The sequence below is a fragment of the Athene noctua genome, chromosome Z, assembly GCF_965140245.1.
Source record: "Athene noctua chromosome Z, bAthNoc1.hap1.1, whole genome shotgun sequence".
Classification (NCBI taxonomy): Eukaryota; Metazoa; Chordata; class Aves; order Strigiformes; family Strigidae; genus Athene; species Athene noctua.
In genome coordinates, this window is record NC_134077.1 from 3,184,592 (window position 1) to 3,206,129 (window position 21,538).

Here is a 21,538-nt window from a genome sequence, read left to right on the forward strand (position 1 = left end):
CATCCATCTTCGCTTCTTTGCCTTTAACTTTGCAATTCAGTTTTTCATGTGATGCTTAGGATACAGTTAATATCACTATATTAATGTGCAAACTCCTGGCTGTGAAGATGCAGTAATTATCGAAACGAACTCAGTTACACTTCTAAGATGTTATGGGTAGCAAATGCCAGGAGGATAATTGTGCTTGTGTCTGCTTGCAGTCTGAGTGATGACTTGGTCTGATGTGATGCTTCCCATCTGGCAGACGTCAGAGTTGTCAAAGCTCGAGATTTTGGGAACAAAGGGGAGACAAAAATAGACACATGAATGATTCTGGAGGAGCAGCGTGGAGGTATCTGTCTGCAGCCAGCAACATTGCAGGAGTCACCATGGGCTGGAAAAGACAGGAGGGTGCTTTGGGTTGGGGTGGTGGTGTTGCATCCCCATCTACAAGCCAGAAAGCACTGGCTGAGGTGTGTTATACTGGGGGTTCTTCTCTGCAAGAGATTATCTGCCTCCCCACCCATCATGGATCGCTTCACTGAAATTGTGATCTGAGAGTCTCGGTCAGTGTTGATCTTGCTGCCACCAGCTTGAGGCATTTGTATCCTGTGCGTGGCTCAAAGTCGGTTTACTTCTATGTAAAACTCAGGCCTGGAGAATATGGGGATGGCTGTAAGGGAGTCTGGATTTCAGAGGCACTTGTGTTGAAAAATGCACAGTGCCAGGAGGCCTTAGTGAAATGAAACATCAGTGGCACTGCTCTGGGTTAGTGTTGAGGTGGTATCTTGTAGCATGCAGAACACTCGGTGTTATGTTTGTTGTTCAGTAAGAAAACATGGACCTTTTTCAACATTTTTTCAACTCACAAGAGCATTACATTTTTGCTAAAATGAGATGTTTAGCCTGGAGAAAAGAAGGGACCTAGTAGCAGCTTTCCAGTGACTTATAGGAGGTACCAAGAGGGCGAAGCCTTGCTGTTCTCAGCAGTGTGTAGTGGAAGGACAGGAGTCAGTGGCCGCAAATTGACATGAGAGGTTCAGACTGCAGATAAGGAAACATTTTTTTTTCTCCATGAGGACAGTCTATCAGTGGAGCAGGCTGCCCAGAGAGGTGCTGCAACCTCCATCTTTAGAGGTTTTCATCCCTTGGCTGGATAAAGCCCTGAGCTATGGGTCTGCCATTGTAGCTGCCGCAGCTTTTGAACATATGAGTTTGGACTGGAGACCTCCTAAGGTCTCCTGCAACCTGTGTAACTTGGTGTAAGTGTAAGGTTTGTTTCTTAGGGAGGTGAGGGGTGTCAGACTTCCAGCCTGGAGGAAGCGTTGGCACCATGCAGTGGTATCTGCTGCATCTGGCTGGAGGCTGCGTCTGGGGTTGATCCTTTGTGGAGAGGACTTCAGAGGGAGACGTGCAAGGGGAATGCCTGACTTCAGCTTGTAGCTTTGACAATTTTTCCTTCCAAATTCCATTTCAGGCAGTTTTCGTGATCTCTTACTTGGGTTTCCAGGCCAAAAGCAACCTGCCAGGTGATTCTGTTTGCCACACGCAAGGAAAAGGAGTTCATAATAATGTGTACTGTCCCACTTCTAAGCTCTATTTCAGCCTCGGCCCATAGTTGGAGTGATTGCTGGAGGGGGTCCTGGCTTTCCATGTGGAAAAATGACAGCAGCTGCTCTGGTTACTGCATTTCACCCACATTGATCAGGTCTTGGCAGCGTTGCAGAAAGTTCCCCCCATGTACAATGTAGATTGCCCTGGGATCTTCCAGGACTGAAGCTTCCCCAGCCATCTACCAGTCCTGTTCATTATTTATTGTTACGGAAATTTTACGCTTGTAAATCAGCCGAGACTGATTTTCTGCCATGCATCCTGTTTGAAGTATTGTGGTGAATAACTTGCTGTAGATTTGACAGTTCCAGGGAATTGAAAAATGTACTGAGTAGCAGGGAACTATTTCTTATGCTGCTTTTGCACAGCAGAGGCCAAGCAGAATTATTCATGCAGTCTTGACCTGCAGGTATAAATACTTCGGGCTTTCAGGAAGGGACAAGCAGGTACCTGAGAAGCTTTTGTTCCTCACCCTTGTTCTGGAAACCTAATACAGCTATGGACATCTACATCGTACAAGTCCAAGCTTGATCCAACAACCTCTTCCAGGGTCTAATGTCTTGAGCTGGAGAGCTGGGACCTTTGTCAGCGTGGAAGGAGGGAGGGGTGGTGGGGGATGCTCGTACTTGGACTCTGTGCAAAGATAGACCGATCTGAAAATGGGTTCCTGCCAGGAACCAGAGAGACCACAGCTCAAATACTCAGCTGGAAGTTGGCGTGAAGCTTTTCAGCACTGATGATGCTGATGGATATGAGATGCCAGTGGTAAGGGGTGATGCCAGCTGAAAGAAGGAGGGCAGACAGCTGAGAGCAGTTACACCTTGAATTTTCACATGATGCCTACCAAAGCCCTTAGTCTAGAACATGAGCACGACTCCTCTTGGTAAACATAATGTTCTCCAAACCTGTGGGACCTGTTAATTACTTGGTTTTGGTATGGAATTTAATATATCGGATTTATTTTGCTGTTGAATTTGATTTCTTTATGGAAATATGTGTTGTTGCCCTTATAGCTGCAAAAGTAATACTGTCTGGTTCATTAGGCAGCTTGTGGTGGGGTAGCCTCTTCCCTTCTTTATGGTAATTGTGTTGCTTCACACAGCTGTGTAGATTGTGGCTGTAGAGGCTAATTGCACAGATTGTCATTTTGTCCCAGGAGTACCACTTGGCATTGATAGTAGGGCAATAGCAAGGTCTGTTGCACTTGAAAAGCACAATGTCTCGTGACATGGAGGGAAAACGTCTGACATCTGTGCAGCCTGTTCCCAAAGTGAGGCATGGGATTTTTGGTTATAGTGAGGTTTGTGAGGGCATGACTATAGACAAAAGCTATCCACGGATGTATGGCTTTCTTCATTCTCACTCGTGATGAGAGCAGAGCTTTCTTCTACACATCAGAAGCTAATTCCTGTCCCCAGAAGAGTCACTGGCAGGTGGGTTGAAGATGTGGGTTTCTTCTCACTGTGTTAATCTCTATCCTAAATATAATTGCAGATTTGATCCGAAGAGAGTGGTGCAGCAGCTGAGAGCCTGTGGAGTGCTGGAGACCATCCGCATCAGTGCTGCTGGCTTCCCGTCCAGGTACCGAGCTGGGAATTCAGTGTGGTGGTGTGCTGCTGTTGGGCTTTACTCAGCAAGTTCATTATCTGGGGCAAGGGAGAGAGAAGAAAACATTAGTGTTTTCAGGACAAATGGGGTTTCTTTAGGTTAGTTTATATCCAAGATAGATCTTGCCCTTTTTATAATTTTTTTCGTTTTGCATAAACAACATTAGGTCCTGGGTTCCTCAAATCTGAGAGATTTGTTATCAAGCAATGAGCTGCAAAGTGATGCTGCCAGAGGGTGTGTGGTGTTGGGTCCAGCGTTTCAGTGTGTACTTTCAGTTTTGTCCTGAGAGTTTGATGTGATGAAATCTCTGAAGATGCTGGTGCGTGGCAGATAAAGGAATCCAGCTTTGATCCCATACAGAGGTGGACAGCAAGTAGCAAAATAACAGCTCTAAATCCTCTACACCCATCTTGCCTGGAAGCCAGCATTGCCCTAGAGGACTTTTTCCTTGCTTGCCTGAAGGTCCCCATGCAAAAGCTCCTTGCACTATAGAGTTTCCTTTCCTTTTTTTCCTTTCTGGCTTCAGACACCTGCTGCAATAGTAATTTCAGACAAAAATGTTTTGATTATACTTGCAAAGGAAGACAATAAAGGTTGTAAATTATTATTGCAGACTTTCACACCGCACATCGAAAGAATACTGGGCTTCAAACTCTAGCATCTTAAAGAAGAAAGGTTATGGGTGTGGTACAAAAATCAGAAGAGTTTTTTAGGGCCTAATAATTCAGAAAACATAAACTATAAATAAGACTTGAAGGTGACAAGGGCAAATAATTCTAAAAATGCATGTACTGCATGATAGTGCCAAGCAGCTTTGTGATAATGTGAGCATGGCCATCAGCCTTTTTGCATGGAACAAAGAAGTTATAAATACACTCAGTAAAGAGTCAGCTAAGCGTGATGCTGAGCACCATGAGAAACTCCCTGTCCTGGTTTTTGGGGTGTAGTGTGCTGCCTTACCAGTGACTCTTTATCTCCTGCAAACTCTGACAATTGATGACAAACTCTGACAATTGATGACATGAGGTGGCTCTGCTGGCCAGTGACCTCCATGGGCTGGCAAAAACTGATGATTGGGATCTCCCTGGCTGTCTGATCTCAGCTCCTTAAAAAAGAAAAAAAAAAGGAAAAGAAAAAAAAACTGTTTCATGGTAACCAGTTTGTCTCTCACCTCTGCCAGTGTGGGTGAGGTGAATGGAGATTTGGGTGGTCCTGTGGGGGCCTGGCCTTGTTAGAAGACCCAGAACCACCTTTGTCTCCTATCTCTGAAGTCTCCGAGGCATTTGTGGAAATAACTACTGAAAATTTGCTCCTAAATTACATCATCTCTAAGGCGTGGAGGGAAATTAAACACCAACAACTTAAAGTAGCTGCAGGGTCAAATCTGTCTGTTCTCTGGAAGTGAAAGTCCTGAAGCAGTGAAACAGCTGGAGTTCTGTTTGGAAAAGGCCATGGAAAGGCAGTTTTATGCTACTTAAACAAGTGGTCGTGCTCCCCAGGGCAGGGGGTCTCCTAGCTCTGCAGCTGTGGGTCCCGTGGGAGGCTTGGGGAGCTCTGTCCGTGGGTTTTTGCTGCTGGTCTTAGCATGCAGGGATACCCTATGCCTCTCTACTCAAAGTTTTCCTGCACACTTTTAGCATTTTTCCATCTCTGCTCACTTAACTCTTGCAGTTTAGACCCTATGGCACTAAAATTGGCATATAATTAGTAACTGGGGAGGGGGAGCGAAGGGGAGAAACCACTGCAGCACCTGGACACCAGCCAAGATCTATTTATGGCAAATAATTGACTAGCGCAAAGACTGTTCTATCCTGAAAAACTCAAAAGTGATGCTCTTGGCTCTGCTTGCCTGCTTTTGGTTATGAGGACTTTTTCCCAGGACGCTAAGAATACACAACTCTTCCATCACTGCAACTTGTCAGCTTTTGTTCTTTCTCGGGGGGGGGGGGGGGGGGGGGGGAAGGTGCAAATAGCTACTTCAGCCGAATTTCGCAGTGCTCATCTCCATCTCAGTGTTTAGAATGCTTCAAGGACAGATTTTTGTTTATTTCAAGAAGATAATTACACACAGGGACAATTCTGTGCTAAACAAAATACGCAGATGGTGTTCTTGTAGTTCTTTCCTCTCCTTGGTCAGAAAATTCCAGTCTTGAAAATCCAGACCCAGGAATTGTGAAGAAGCTGTATATTTGAATTTGCTTTATAAACCAGCTCGGCAAAAGCTGCTTCCACGGTTCTGATTTTATGGGAATTGTAATAGACAGTTTAGTTCTTTCTGCATTTTTACATTCACGTGATCTGTCTCAGTTTTCGTCACAGTGAGCATTGATTATTCCTCTGTGTTTCCTTATATTTTGAGAAAAGTCTGATTATAATGGTTGATAAAGGATAAAACCAAAAAGGAGGGTCATTGTATTAAATTTAAACCCTGTTCAAAGGCTATAAATTTAAACTACTTAAAATAATAATGGAAAACTTGATCTTTTTGAGTTTTTTGAGTTTTGCTTCACTTGGGTGTAAGCAATTTACCTTTAGAGCAACAGGGAATATTCAAAATGTTTTATCTCAAGAAGTTTTATTACAGAAAGAGGAGAAAATGTTTATTTTCATCCTGTAGTATTTACATCTGAATATTTTCCAGCATACTGCCACAAGAGTACTGTCACCACCTGGACTGGGAGCACAGGGAGTTGCAAAGGTTCTGAGATCCCCTCAGGTTAAATTAAGATGAAATGACACCAAATGACCAGTTAAAATGTTTTACTTGTGGTAGAAACAACTTGAATTTGGAAAAGGATAATAAGCAATGTGGTCTCTTGTAAATCTATAAGAAAGAAAGGAATGGAGAGAAAAAGAAAGGAGAGAAAAAGAGTGAGACAAATCTGGATCACCACCCCTGGTGTACCCTTCCATACACTCCCGCTTCCTTGGGTGACATTCCTGAGACTAATCACAAAGGCCACAGCCTGTCATTGAGATTTTCTGTGTTGATGCATGTTGAGGCGTTAATTCCATCAGTTCCTTACAAGTACCTTCTGAGAGTGATGTGACTGTGTCAGAGATGTCTGGATAGAGTCACCTTCTGCCGTTATTTCACGCTTCTCCATCATGGTTACATTATGGGTTGAAGAATTTAATGTTTTCAGACTTTGATAAAGGAATCTGGTAAAAAAATTTAAGAAAAGGAGAAGTTTTAATATCGTTTTTAGTGTTCTTTAACCCATGTAAATCATGGTATATTCCCACTGAAAGATGAAGCCTCACGCTCCCCGCTTTGGGTACCTCTGGCTTTATTTTATCATTTCCATGGTACTCTGCACTCTGCCACTATCTTGAGTAAATTGAAAATGTATAATTTGGTTTGAAATGTTACACAGAAGTTAAGAAATGTATTTATATGTGCATAAATGACTGTGATGAATGAACTGTCTTAAATGTGTAGATAGTAAATCTATCATCAACTTCTGTGTGTAAAGCATGGAAGATGTCTCTGTGCTATAAAACTATTAATCTTTTTTATAGAAACTAACTACATAAAGATTGGTCTATAGCGAATTAATTGGTGCAGATTTCCATTAATAACAAAATACTCTTTCAAACAAGTTTTTAACTTGCTTTTTGTCAAAACCCTACATTTTTCTTCTTGCTGGTTCTGGTGGTTTCCAGTCAGTGGTCACCCACTGTGCCATCACTCTGGGTAGCGTTGTCATGGCAGTGTCTTTGAAATACTCTCACTGTAGTTGTTCTGTATGAAATTTATTGCTTAAGTATTCTTGGCATTTGGCTGCTTCCTCTGGTTGCTGGAGCTGACTGTCAGATGCAGCATCTTTGTAAGAATTCAGTATGAAATCACAGCTGCTAAACTCTATAAACATTAAACAATCGTAATTGAAATGTATCATGGGCATCCTTGGAGAGATATATATATATATATATATATAATTTTTTATATAATATGCCTTTAGCTGTCTCGCAGTCATTTCAGGGAAGCAAAACCTATAAATGACTTTGGCTACCAGCAGTTCTGTTTGCCCACTCCTAACAAAGGTGTCATATATAAATGGAGGAAGGGTTTACCTTCATTCTGCTCTTTGAATATATTCCAGATAATTTCAAGCCATGCCAGCCTGCATGTTTTAGAGCTAACTGAAAGGCAAATCTGTTCTGCTTGAGGTAAATAAGGCAAGAGAAATTTTCTCCCTGGACCACAGTTTGAAAAATAATGTCAAATCTTGGCTCAGATATTCAACCTGCATGTCCCCAGATGGGCTTTGGCTCCTCTAGAAAGATCAATATAGTCCAGTTCCTTAGTGCATAAAAAACTGATCCCTTCAGAGGACGGTACCACGTGGTGCTGGCAGGATTTCTTACATGAAGCCAGGTTCGCTCAGTACATGGTGCTGGCGTGGTCTTGGGTGATAGAGGGCAATTAATTTATTTACCCAGAATTGAAAGATTTTGCATTCAGTAATTTTAGGCCACTGAAATAAACCCTATTATGGTTAAGGCACAACAGCTTCAAGCTCTTCCTACAATCCTTTCAGCTCTTCATTGAGTACTGCTGAAACAACATTGCTGTAATCAGCCTAAAACAATAGGTTGGAGATATTTTGGGCAGCTGGTGACCGCTTGGAGAGATGTTTTTCAGAGGCTTCCTCAGGAGTCAGAATTTCACCCCCAGTTTCTTACCCAAAAGCTCCCTTTAACTGGGAGGCTGCAGTAAATCCAGCTGGCTCCGAAGCTTGAGGGCTGCTCTTGGGTTTGTATCCTTGTGATTCTGGGCGGGAGCAGCCCCGTTGCTTTGCACCCAGTTGTAGTTTTGTGTAAAGCATCCAAATCTCGCTCTTCAAACCAAGATCCAAGGCTTAATTTGTGGCATGTGTTATGGCTTATTTGCTCTGTTTCCTGTAGATGACAAAGAAATTATTGGGTTGACCAAGTCTCCATCTCTTGGCTGAGACCTTGAGTGTCCTCCTTGCTGCTCAAGCCCCAGGAGTGTTTTTTTCACAGGCATAAGTTATTTTCCTGTGTCCTTCCATTCCTTTTATTGCCCCTTTCCTTTAGTGACTGTGCTGACTTCAAAGCAAAATTTTGATGTTCGAGGTCAGTCGTGCTTAATCTCAGCCCAGAGATTTTTTTTTTTTTTTTCCCTGAGGAACTTTGAGTAATATCTGTCCAGTCCTTCATGCCTCCTTCCTTTATCTCAGTTGTGCAGGTACCAAAATCCTCCTGGTAACAGCTCTTTGCCTACGCCACTTCTCTGGATCTTACAACTTGATAATTATAAGGAATTGTATTTATTTAGTGGCCCTTGGAAGTCTCCAGCTCCTAGCAGTGAGGCGTGCCCATACTGTGTGTTTGGTGGCAGCATCCTGAAAACCCAAGATCTGCTTTTAATTTAATACCTGTCAATGAGTTGAACTGAGATACAACCTTCCCATAATCTCTTCTGACCTGCTAGGTTGTGGGGTAACACGGCACATCTTTTGTCTTGTGCTAGAAATTGCTTTGTGGTCTAGCACGAGGGAAATAATTATTCTCACTTTTCCTTTTCTATGCTGAAGATGCAGCTGTTGAACCTAAAAAAAAGATGTATGTGTGCAGAAGAATTAAAAAAAAAAAAAAGTGTGTGTACAGCAGAGCATTGCACTTCAGTATTTCTGCACCTGAGAGATCTCCCTTGTAGGGTTGGGAGATCATGTTTGTTTCTCTCGAAGCACATAGTTGTAAGGTAATTTTATGCTGCTTTGAACCTGAAGTGGTTTAACCAGGCGTGTTACATTAAACCCAAGGGCTTTAATTGTTCCTTTCTCTGGGGGGGGATCCTGTAACAGCACCTATGAACCCCTGCAGCTTTCTTTTGCTTGTGAACTGGGACTGCAAAGATTCCAGTGAAACTTGTGAAGGACCAGCTGAGCCCCAGCATGGCAGAGCTTTTGTCTTTGTATTCTGTGGACAACAATGCAAGCAGTGTAATCTCAGGACTGTCATCTCCTGATAAATCAGTGAGGATGGTGAGAGCGGCCTCGCTGCAGCAAGGGTGAAGTGGTGTTGTGCCGTGGAGGTGCAGCGTTGGGCTGTGAACCTCTGAGAGATGTGGTCAGAGGACTACAGATTCCACCAGCCCAGCAAAACACCCCGACAGCAATCAGTGAGCATATTCCCTGCTGCTTTCAATGCCTCACGTGAGACTTACCCCTAAAAAGTGAGTTATGTTATTTATAGTAAAGACTGACTCAAATGGAAACAAGTGGACAACGTTTTTACCATCTTGTAAACGAGAACTCCAGCCTCTGAAGAGAGACCCTCTATGTAGTGACCTGTTTTTAAGGAACTTCTGCAGGTATCCGACTCTTGTTTGAAAGCAGCTGTGGCATCTGCACCTCTGTCTCAGTGCAGGAAGATGATGGATATTGGTGCTTTCTGCCCAGCTTGGACCCATGCCCTCTGTTACACATGCTGCCTCTTCACCATCTGCTCTTTGCTGGAGGAGCCTGGGTAGCACTTACAGGATGATTTCTTCCTCCAAATAGCAGCAGTTAATTGTATCAGCCCCTAAACTGGCAGGTTAATGGGAATATACTCCCTCCTCCTCTTTTCCCCCGGCTTGAGTAATACCTGAGCTAGGCAGGAGGTCTCCAGCATCGCGCACTTGGCTGCGTGCCTTGAGCACTCTGTGCTCTGCTTCTCTGATCGGGTTTGATCTGGAGCTGCGTAAAACCTCAGGTGTGCTTAAAATGAAAACGGGTTTTATTTGCACAAAGCAGAAGGATTAAAGTGCGGATACAGAATGGGCAATGTAGTTATAAAATGAAGGCATTTAGCAAGCAAGGAGTAAGCAAGTTTATACTTAAACCCTGTGTGACACGAGCCCAGAGTCTTGCACAGTCTTTGTGTTGAGTTTTGCAGTACCTCACAGCAGAGAGAGCTCCTCATAGCAGATAGCACATTCTTTTTTAGTGATGATCCAATACTTTTGGTCATTTGAGAGTGGGCAGCCTTGACTGTCTAGCCCCAGGGCTATCTCATGTAGACAGGGGTAAAATTATCACTAAATCTGGCTGCTCCGGAACTACTCAGAGCGATCTGAGCTTGGCATCTCATCACAATTTTCTTCTTGCTTCTGTCTCCAGGAGCCTCCAAGCTCACCTTTTTGCTTCAGGTGGAATGCCTTTCCCATTTTTGCCATTTCCATATTCTTTACAAAATGTGTCCTGGGTGAAATGTGTCCATGTAGGAATTACGTGGCACTTCCCAATCCTTAGCGGTCATTTTTTTCTTTTGTTTTTTTTCTTCCTCCATTCTCATTGTAAATACTTTCATCTACTGTGCTCTTTCAGAGTATTGCTTTTAATCAAACTGGCTTTCCTCCACTGTTGCATTTGCTGGATTGATATGAAACTGTTAGTCACATATTTTGAAATATGTACTATATTACTGGTATGCTTGTCTTACCAAATACCCCAGCCTTCAAGAAGTTTTATTAGGGATGAAGTATTTCATAGAGACATCAGTCTTGAACATGGGAGGTGCTCAGGTGGTGTGACGTCTCACCCAGCCCCACCACTGCAAGCTGGCTGGTGTAAGGCCCTGTCACAAGCATCACCCTGGTCCTTTGAAATTTATTTTGCCTTTTTTCCCCCCCTCTCTTAATCTCTGGAAGTGGAAAAAATAGGAAGAATTGGGGGTAATAACACAAAAGTAAAGGCATGCGTGGGGCTGCTGGGTGGAGAGATACAGTGTATGCTCATCTTGTCTGACAGAACACCCATGTGAGTGGGGATCAGCCTCACGGAAGGTTTTGTTGAGTGAGGGCAGAAATCAAAATCTCTGCAGTTCTCTCCCATCTTCCTTTGACCTTTTTTATGCATATTTTTTTAAAAATAATGATGGCTGTACTTAACGTTGTTGGAAATGCCTAGTATTTCAATTAAAAACTCAGGTTTTGAGGGGTCCATAACTCACTGTGTTAATTTGGAGAAGGCTGAAACTCAGCAAATGCTGAACCAATTTCAGGATCCAGCCTTCAGTCCCTACATCTAACAGCTGTGGCAGGAGATGATATTTCCTGGCAGTAAGATGCAGTGCTCTAATTCCTTCAGTTGGTGTAGTGTGTTTGGAAACTTCACCGCTGGTGACAGTGAGGCATCTTCCAGGTGGATGCTTGTCTTCTCAGAGTCCAAAGACTTTGTGTTTTGTCCTTGGAACTCCTCACAACTCCTCCCAGGTTCCCCTTTTTACATACGTTATCGCAGAGGTGCAGCCACCATCACTAATTGGCTCGGACTTGGCCAGAGGTGGGTCCAATTTGGAGCTGGGGAAGCTTCCAGAAGCTTCTCACAGGGGCCACCACTGTAGCCCCCTCCACTGCTACCAAAACACCTGCCATTCACTCAAACAAGGACATCTCTCAGTATACGGGTTTCATATTTTGACTTGTCTGTAACGCTTTATTTTAAGGAAATAATGCCCAGCAGGCTAATCCTGTGTATGCTTTGCTTTCAGATGGTCCTACCACGACTTTTTCAATAGGTATCGTGTTCTTATGAAAAAGAGAGACCTCTTTAAGATCGACAAGAAGCAGATCTGTCAGACCCTATTGGAAGAACTCATTAAGGTGAGCTGGGATCAGATCTTTGGCATTGATTTTTACAGCATGGAAGCTTGTGGCTTTGATATAATCTGAATTGATTTTCCTGCTCCTGCTTCACGTGCTGCTTGTGCAGGTGCTTCTGCAGCCTAGGCAGCCTGGGGCTTCTTCCAGAATGAGACAGTCTCACAAGGAAATAGCGAGAGCAAACGTGACATGGGATCTCTTGATTTCACCGTTTCAGTGCTGGTGAAGTCCAGAGTTTGCTGTCACTGGCTGTACATAACAACTGGCCACGTTTAGAAAATTTGTCCCCCTAATCCCTCCTTCTGCTTTTGTCTAGCCATAGCTGGAGCATTATTTTAGAGGTCCAGCTTTGGACAACATCATGAACCGTAGTCAATCATTAAAAGCCTCTTTGCACAAATGAGTAAGAGAAAAGTGCAATAAATGCCCTATCTTGGTGTGTGAGTGACTTTTAATAGCCACCAATATGTAGAAGAAGCATCCTGTAGATTGGGACTTTTTTCCCTTAAAGAATTAAGAAGTCTTTCCCACCTCTCCTCACCAAAACCTTACTACTCATGTATTATTTTTAAATCACAAGAGTTCACACAAAGGTTTATTCCTGTTGCTTTGCTGTTGAGCAGCCCAGAATGTCCACAGCACCATAGACACGTTTAAATTTTTGATCTCTGTTTTTGTCATGAAATTTTGAGGAATTTACTCAATTGGATTCCCTTCTGCAGAAGCTGTTCTCCTTGTGCACCAAGTGTTTCCATTAGCTACAGGGCCATTTTCAGTGCGTGTATGACTTTGCAGATGTAAGCCTTAATCCGTTTGAGGAAGAAGTCTTTCCTTTAGGTCCCTGGCATTGCATTGCTCTATTTAACATTAAAAAAAAAAAAACCAAACCAAAAACAAAACACAAAGAAACCCTCACAAAAGCCAAAATACATAAAAAATTTATGTAAATGTATAAAACTTAAGACTGAATCCTAGTGCTGCATTCTTCAATGGGTATAGAGAAGCCCAAGTACTTTGGGATGTAGTAATATCTTTATCACCCAGTTAAGAAGAGGTGTGAGTTGAGCTGAAAAATATGATTCAAAGTGATTTTTTTTTAATCTGTATCTACTGAGCAACATAGATTGAAAAAAGGAAAATTGTTTGCCTTTAATTAAATTTAGTTTCCTTTTTGCTTTTCATAAGGATCCAGACAAGTTCCAGGTTGGACGTACCAAGATCTTTTTCCGTTCAGGCCAGGTGGCATATCTGGAGAAAGTGCGAGCAGCTAAGTTGAGAGCTGCCATGATCATGATTCAGAAGACAGTGCGAGGCTGGCTACAGAGGGTCAAGTACAAAAGGCTGAGACAAGCTGCAGTCGTCATCCAGCGCTACACGCGTGGGTTCCTGGCGCGGAGGTGGGTCCTGGGAAGCTCTCCGAGGAAGGGCTAGCTGGGAGGTCAAGTGGAAAACCACTTCTGGACACTTGTGTTCTCTGTCTGTTCCATCGTGTAGACTTTAAACTTGGGAGTTTTGTATGAGAAACATTGAAAATGCTCTGCATGGTGTGTTGTTTTCATGGGGCTGAAAAGCAAGACCCATATTCTGCATGTAGGTACCAATATGGTGAAAGTTTCTGTGCTAAAGTCAGGACTCATTCCTGGCCCCACTCTCCAGCTTTATTCAGGGTCAAGAGACCAAAACTCTTTGTCTTAATTTGATTTCATACCTATATTGATTTAATTTCTGGTCTATAGGCAGCTAGGCTGTAATCAGATGACCGAAGTACTCAGATATTTAGGTGAAAGTGTTTCACAGAACTAATATTTTTCTGGGACTACCTCTGGCAAAAGGCAGAGTGACAACTTTGCTAGTTGGTATGCACTCCTCTTCTGCAGGAACCAGGTTTGCGCCTCCTTGATATCCAAAGGGAGCTCTCAGAATTGATTTGCTGTGTCCTTTGTAATGAGAAAAGTCACTCCAGATCACAAGCACTGGGGCTATTGACAGTATGGAATAATAGAACTCAGTGTTTAACTCTCCGTGTGCAGGAACCTCAGGCTTCCTCGCGTCAGTGGCTTGCTGGTGTTTCGGTAGATAACGCTGCACTGGAGAGCAGGCTGCTGGTAGGAGATGTGGGGTGGGTGTGAGGGAGCAGTAAATCAGTGTTACAGCATCCCAACACACAGGTCATCCTTCATCATGTGCTCCTTATTCCTGTCAAGTGCTGCCATTCTGCATCTAGCCCAGCTGGCTTCAGGCGCTTTGCAGGTAGAAACACGGAGTAGATTTGGGTCCTTTCAGCTTTGTTTCCCTTCTTGTTTTCTGCTCAGAGAAGCTGTGGTGTGTTAGCTATGTCGTTTGGTTTTGAGCAGCAATGTTTTCCCTGGCTGTGAGTTAGGTTCTGCCCATCAGAAGTGCTGCCACATAATCTGCAGCCCAATTAACTCTGCTTGCCCTTGGGCAATGTGAGATGCTGCCTGCATGCTGCAAGGCTCCTGCACAGTCCTTTCTTCGCTCCTGATTGCTGGATGAGAGTTGATTTCTATCAATTATTGAAACAACTAAAGGGGAAGAACTTCCACGTTCCTTCCAAGCATTTCCTCTAAATCATACTGTACTTTGGAATAACATCAGAGGTGCTAACTGAACTTGTGGTATTTGTGCTTGTGAAAGGGATTGGCATCATGGAGAATCCAGGGATGAGAAGGTCTCAAATAAGCAAAGCTGGGCAGTTTGGTGACTTTTTTTTTTAAAAAACTGAGAAGAGATTTTTCTTGTCCTCAGAGGTGTACTTCTCTAGGCTTGTGGCTGCAGATCCCTCTCAGTGGTCTTACAGCTCACTTGAAGATGAGGCAAATGAGACCTAAGCAATAAGAAGTTTAAGAGAAACGGAGACTCAGTCTTGAGCCTCTCTTATGGGCTCTCCATGCCCACCTGCAGACTTGGACTCTATATTTGACTTTGAATCAGCTGACCATCCCTCTAAGGAGGGGATGAGGAGTCCCAAAGTGAAGGGGGTATGAGCTAAAAGAGAGTCTGGGAGGAAGCCGATGCTCTGAAACCACCTGCTGCAGTGTTTCTTCAACATGATTTTTCAGTTCACCTCTTTGTGCTGGTTTCATAGGGATGGATGTCATCTGAATAATTGCTTTATCTTTTGGAAACAGGCTATCCCTTGTCCTCTTTAGTAAGCTCTGGTTCAGTGGGTCCTAATAAGAAACCATTGTCCTTGATGAAGAGAATATATAAACCAATCCGATATGGCTCTTTTGGTTTTGATATGCTTTTCACAAAATAAAGAAGAGAATCTAATATCTATATAATGCTTCATGCTGAGAGCAATAAATTAATAATGAATTCATCAAAACAAGCTAATTATCAAATTAAATTGAGGTTTTATGGGCATTTTTTAACCTGTGTAACAGCAAATTGAACGTGAATTCAGTTGGCGAATGGGAGCAACATGGCACAGAATTGACCACGTCCCTCATTATTTACTCTGTGAATTGCTTGGGGCTCTGCTCGTGAATGTTGCCAAACCAGTGCACACTGCCTTGAATGTCAAATCAATTTGCTGCTGTTTTTATTGAGCCGGTAGATGACCCATGCAATGCTTTCTTTTTGTAGTCAGGGAAGTGATGGGGCCAACCTGGACGTTGATTAGCCTGAGTACGTTCAGCAGAGTGTTCAAACCAAGGGGAAAGCTGGGAAACACTTGTTTTTAACGCTGTTTATGAAAGATGAGGTGTGTTGATGTCTGGTTCCAGTGCTCCTGGGGGCCACGGATGCTGTCTGAGTGCATGTGTGTTCCCATTATTCTATCGGAGACATGCTATCTGCTGTTCTTATCTCAGCCCTACTGCTGGGATTGTCTTTCTTGAATACCGCCAAGCTACTTTCGGACAAAAGGTTATTCTCTCTGTCCAGTTTAAAACTTATAACAACAGAAAGAAGGGGAGTTTAGTTTTACTGCTCATCTTTTCCCTGTGCTTTGCAGGCTTGCCGAGCACCTGAGGAGGACGAGAGCTGCCATCATCTTCCAGAAGCAGTACCGAATGCTTCGGATCTTCCGAGCTTTCCAGGGGGTCCGCAGCGCAACCATCACCATTCAGGCTTTTGCTCGGGGCATGTTTGTCAGGAGGATTTATCGCAAGGTATGACTCCACGAACTTTCTTTGCATTAGAAGAGAGTAGGAAGAGCCTTTATGTTTACCTCTGCTGGCATAGCACGGTGATGTGTTTGATGTTTTGATGTTTTACAAAGCTGACAGCCTCTGGTGTTTCTGGAGAGCACACGGTAATGGTGAGCATTGCCATTTAAAGCTGTGAAAGCAAAACTGATTTTGGCAGCAGCACCTCAGCGGAGCAGCTAAATGAAGTTAATCATTTGGATGCCGGAAGGCATTGAGGAAATCTGGAAGTGTCATTTGATCTAACTCACACTCTGCAAAAATCTCCCTGGCAAACTGAATTTGTATCTGAGCTGTGCTGCAAGTACTGTTTCCAGTGTGGTAGGAGGACCAGTAGGGTCTGTCATGGAAGGCATCAGGTCATGTATTGATATAAATCCCTCTTTAATTAGTTCTCTCCATTAGCTTTCTGTGTTAAACCAGGAGTTGAAAGCAAGGAAGTAAAGGTTTGATGGCAGCAAATGATACAGTGTCAGGAAACTGAGAACAGCTTTGGGGAATCTTCTGTCTGCTCCTCAGACCCAGCCTTACTTTGGTAGCCACCTAAATTGACACCTAATTGTGGTCACGGGGATGCTTAAAGAAGTCAGAGGCACAATGACTCAGGAGAGGAGAGGCTGCTCCTGGTGATGATGGAGGTTACCTGGACACCTGGTGACCCACCAGAGAGATTAGGGATGTCCTCCAAAACAGAGCAGCTGGATGCTGTGATCAGAAATTTTGCTGCCACTTGTTTTTCATCATCTGTTTTTTAAATCAGAAGCCCTACAGGGGAGGCAGCTGGTCCAGCATTCAAACTCTCTGAGATTCAAGGTGACCCAAAATCTTAACAATGTGTAGAAGCTGTCTGAAGGTCGGGCCTCTCAAATCTGAACATCTTTAATCTCTGGAGCACCTGGATGTAGGTGTTGGATATAAATGTCTGTTCAAGGGCATTCTCAGCAACAGATGCAGGGCTGCAGGTGATGTTCCATGAGGTCAGGGCATGCCCAGTGACCACCAAAACTTTGCTGTGAGGCTGGAATAGGTCTCCCAGGCAGTGCAGTAGGGTTTCTTCTAGCTCTTTGGGCACCTCCAGCTTTCTCCATCTGTAAGAGTGCCAAGGCTGGAGGCATACAAAGCTCATTTCAGAGTAACTCCTGCTGCATCCTAAGTTCACACAGTCCCTTTATTCTGAATTAAAATTTGCAAGTGCAAAGAAAGCCTTAGGATGAAATGGGTTTGTAAGAGAAGCTGATATGGTACCTTTTGTGAATCAACTTACTCCAAACTAAGAACAGCAGTGTCTTGTAATCTTTAAATCCTCCTGCTATTTATTTCTTCAAAATACTGCAGCATAGATCAACATAAGAAGTTTATTAACAGCATACTATTTTATCTCTAATATGTTAGCCTTCAGTTTTAGAGGAAGGAATGAACTGCCACCTATGGAAAAGATTGCTGTAAAGTTTTCATGAGAAATTCAATGCAAAAGTGCCAGAAGTTTCAGAAAACCATATGTAAGTTTCTAGAAATCGAATCATGCAAGAGAATTGGCTGCAGGCTGTGGTGAAAGGACTCCAGGGTTTATTTGAAGGTTATCCCCATGATGACAAATCCCACCTGGACAGCATTTATCTGCAGTATAGCTTACCATAATGCAGGGGTGAAACACAGAAAAAAATCTGCAAACCTGTTACGGTGTGAGTTATATCTGATGCTGAAGGGACCGTAAGTTTATTGCTAAGTGTTGGTGTGTCTGCTGATGGCTATTTATTCTGCTGTCTAAGGATCTTGTGGCTCTAAGTACTATTCTGAGGTGATCCATGAAGTTTCTTATTTGAGCCCAGATGTCCCTGTCCCCATCGAGTCCTCTACTCACTAGCCAGGACCATATCCCCTCATTTCACTGGCCAAGCAGGTCTTGACGCTTTTTAGAGAGAAGTATGGCTCTGAAGAGAGGACTGGAAGTGTTCTGCCTGCATCAGTTGAGTGCAGTGACTGGAAAAACTCTCCAGGAGCAGGGATTGAAGTACCCCTTGCTGTCTATGAAAGAGGATGCAGCCTCTATCTCCAGCCATCGCCCCCTGCACCTAGCAGGACACTCCTGCTTGGAGGAGAAGCCCTTTTGAAGGCAGAGTAGAAAGTGTGAAGTGCCATGTTGCAGGCAAACCAGGACTGCTTCTATTTACAGGTGACTTTTCTCCTTTGATTGTCCCATTTCTGCCCATGTTTTGCAGATCCTCGTGGAGCACAAAGCCACCATCCTCCAGAAGTACGCCCGTGGCTGGCTGGCCCGCACTCGCTTCCACCAGATCAGGGGTGCCACCATCGTCCTGCAGTGCTACTACCGGCGCATGAAGGCCAGGCAGGAGCTGAAGGCACTGAAGATCGAGGCCCGCTCAGCTCAGCACCTGAAGAAGCTCAACGTTGGCATGGAGAACAAGGTGGTCCAGCTTCAAAGGAAGATTGATGAACAGGTACGTCCTGAGCTGTGCAGGGACACATGTGGTCCTGGTTCTGGTTTGCCTTTCTTCTATTGTCCTTCCTAGGAAGGATTTTATCTTCCTGTGATGTCTGGGAAGGATATCATGGTGGTGGCAGCCTTCTGGTCCTGCTGGCCAGACCCTTGTAAGGGTGGGACTCCGCCACGGAATTGCAGATGCACTTGGATCTTGGGTCTCCACCTCATTGTCTGAAGAGCTTGCTCAGTAAGCTGCCAAAAACTGCATTGTAATTGTGGTGAGAACTGCCCAGAAGGTCTTAGAGGAGGAAGATAAAATGGCAGCTTTGAAAGCTGTTGCTTGTAAACTCAAACCATCTCCACGTGAGATCCCTGTGTCAAACAGGCTTTGGGCTGGATTGTTCCATTACACTTTCTGCTTTGCAAGCACTGAGGGTGCAGAGTGTCTGCCACAGTTTGTGGTACTGAACTATGTCTCTTCGCATCACCTGGAAGGTAAATGCTAAATTGGGTAAATACTCAATTTGCCAAGTAGTTTGAGCATGATTGTCTTACTGGATATAACAGCTCTTCAGAAGCAAGAGCCGTGATGATGGGTGAGATGCCGCAGCCTATGTGATGGATACCTGTGTGGATGGCTTGAAGGTCTCACTCTGACAACCTGATCACAGAGAGGTCTTCATCAAATCACTCTTGTCATTAATGAGCTGCAGAATAGTTGTTTGATTACACATGCAGGAGGAGGGTTTTCCCACCTACCAACATGAGTGTGCAAGTTACGCTGATAAATACTGTCAGTGTTGCTTCCCAGTGCTGTGCAAGGCCTTCAGGGATAAGAATGGCTGAGTAGGTCCCAGTTCTATCCACTAACATTAATGGAGAGATTAATATCCACCTATATCCTTAAAATGCCCTTTTACAGGCAGCAGAAACCTTGTCTGTAAGTCAGGATACCTCCTTATTTGTAGTATCAGGAATTTCAGTTTATCATTGTGTTTCAGATGTTGTCAGGAATGCTTACACGTCCCAGGCGGTTTCCTCGCTGCCTTAAATCTCTCCCATCCCTGTATGACACGAGAGGTCCTGCCAGGAGGAAGATGAGAAATGACTGCGTTGGCTCCAATACTGCAGAGTCAAGGCACCCAGGGATTCGCCTTACTGCTGGCTGCTTCCCTTGCTGTATTAGCTGGCTGCAAACCACACACCGCAGTAGAGCCTGACTTTTAAACCCCTGTGTTTGATTTTAAAACGCCTCCTTTTGCATACTTACATTTTGCAGGCAAACCATAGCTTAGGAACGGAAAATCTTGTGCGTAAGGTTTTCTATATATTTATATATCCGAAACCTGTTTGATATGACCCTTCATCTGAGGGGTATTTGGTGGAATTAGAGTATGAATCATTTCAGGTCCATGTATTTGGACTTAACTCATGCAGGGAGCATGAACGTCTGTGTAGGTCTGCTGAGCTGCTGGACTTGGTGGTGGAGCAGCAGTATTAATTTTTTTTTTTTTCTTCCTCTCAATTCCTTGTCATTTGCTGCTAGAGAAAGTATGGGGGTGGAACAATAAAGCAAAATGAATCTTTGGTTAATGTGGGCTTTCCTGTTGTGGGTTATGAAAGCAGCATAAAGGTCTGCTTTAGGGAAGGAGCCATGGAGAGCTTTTAAGTAGGCAGAAATAATGGGCTGGAGCTTGTCTTGATCTCCCCTGGTCTCTGGACAGACGGTTTTGAAGGAGTTACTTTGATGGTTTCTGTGTAACTTTTGCAGGAAGGAATTGCTGCTCTGTATTACTGGTGGTAATCCGTCCAGTGATCTAATTTTAACCATTGTTTCAGGACTGACAGGTTTCTCTGGGATGCTTTAGAACTGCTAATGAGCACCGTTCCAGTGGACTTTCTTTTCAGTGCACTGGATTTTTCTTTTCTGGCAGCGCTGAGTTTGTTGCATCATATCTTCCCTGAAGTATCTTGATTTCAATCCTTGCTAATCTATAAACATGACCTTTCAAAATGCCAATTAACTTAAGGAAAAAAAAAATAAAATTGCAGGCAACCTGGAGAGCTGCAGTTGTATCATTTTCTTACTGTGGAAGAAAATGTTTCTATTTCTGCCACTTTAGCTCATGCATGAATAGAGAGATGCAATACTCCATGTGCCCCTGAGGAAGAGATGATCTTTCTTTGAAAACTTTAAAACCTATTATTGTACGTCAGCCTCAGCCCACATCCGTAACTGGGCCTATTTAATTCAGTTTCTAAGTCAGGTGAGGGATTTTTTGCACACACAAGAAAGGTTTAAATCTGTTTTGCTGCAAAATATCTACACTGGACCACTTTTACATATATCCACATTGGACCACTTTTTTTAATTTTATTTTTCTTTCCAGTTAAGTGAGTTTCTTTAAATGTGTATGTTGTAGCTGCCTGAGACACTTCTAAGGCTGTTACCTAGTTTGGTGTTATGTGTTTGTGCAGCCAGTATTAGAATCACAGTAAGCTCTCTACGCTGTCCCTGCAAGCGACAGCATCTCTGTGAGCATTTATTGTAAATAAAAGTAGTTTGGGTAACAGTAGTGATGAAGTTGTTGCCTCTGCGCTGGTAGCAAAGTAAACTCTGGATTGGTTCACAGAACCAAAGTGGAAACCAGGATTGTCACAGCTCTGCTGGGCTGGATAATGATTTAAAATAAACCACGTTCAAGTTTAACGTGGTCTGGTGAACAATCTCCCATTGCAGCGGGGACCAGTCATTTTGGTACAACACAGTAAATGTTCTCTCATGCCTCTAGCAGCTAATAACAAGACAAATAATTCCTATGCATTTATCTTGTGCCTGAATTGAAATCTCAGTTGGCTGTTATGTAATATCATATACCTAAACCTTGGGACACAAAGCTGTGAAATGTTGTGTGTGGCAGAACAAGCAGAGACTGAAGGAAGCATCAGAAATTTGTGAACCAGAGTGATCATTGCCATTCTCTGTGCAGCTTTTCTCTCTGAATGGATCTCTCTGGATATGGCTTGGGTCATGCAGAAATGTTAATTCCTTAATACCACACACTGAATTTTGATATTCACTAATAATTCATTACAGGAGAGCAAACG

General features: G+C 43.6%; 1 protein-coding gene across 4 annotated transcripts in view; it reads left to right on the forward strand.

Annotated features, from left to right (window-relative positions):
• Positions 1 to 21,538, forward strand: part of MYO5B (myosin VB) — a 163,327-nt gene that overhangs the window by 95,533 nt on the left and 46,256 nt on the right. For all 4 annotated transcript variants that reach the window (XM_074931366.1, XM_074931369.1, XM_074931367.1 and 1 more), the window contains exons 17-21: positions 3,085 to 3,171; positions 11,704 to 11,815; positions 13,001 to 13,212; positions 15,795 to 15,951; positions 18,207 to 18,446. In XM_074931366.1, coding sequence (XP_074787467.1) covers positions 3,085 to 3,171; positions 11,704 to 11,815; positions 13,001 to 13,212; positions 15,795 to 15,951; positions 18,207 to 18,446 — 808 coding nt within the window. The remainder of the gene's footprint in view (positions 1 to 3,084; positions 3,172 to 11,703; positions 11,816 to 13,000; positions 13,213 to 15,794; positions 15,952 to 18,206; positions 18,447 to 21,538) is intronic.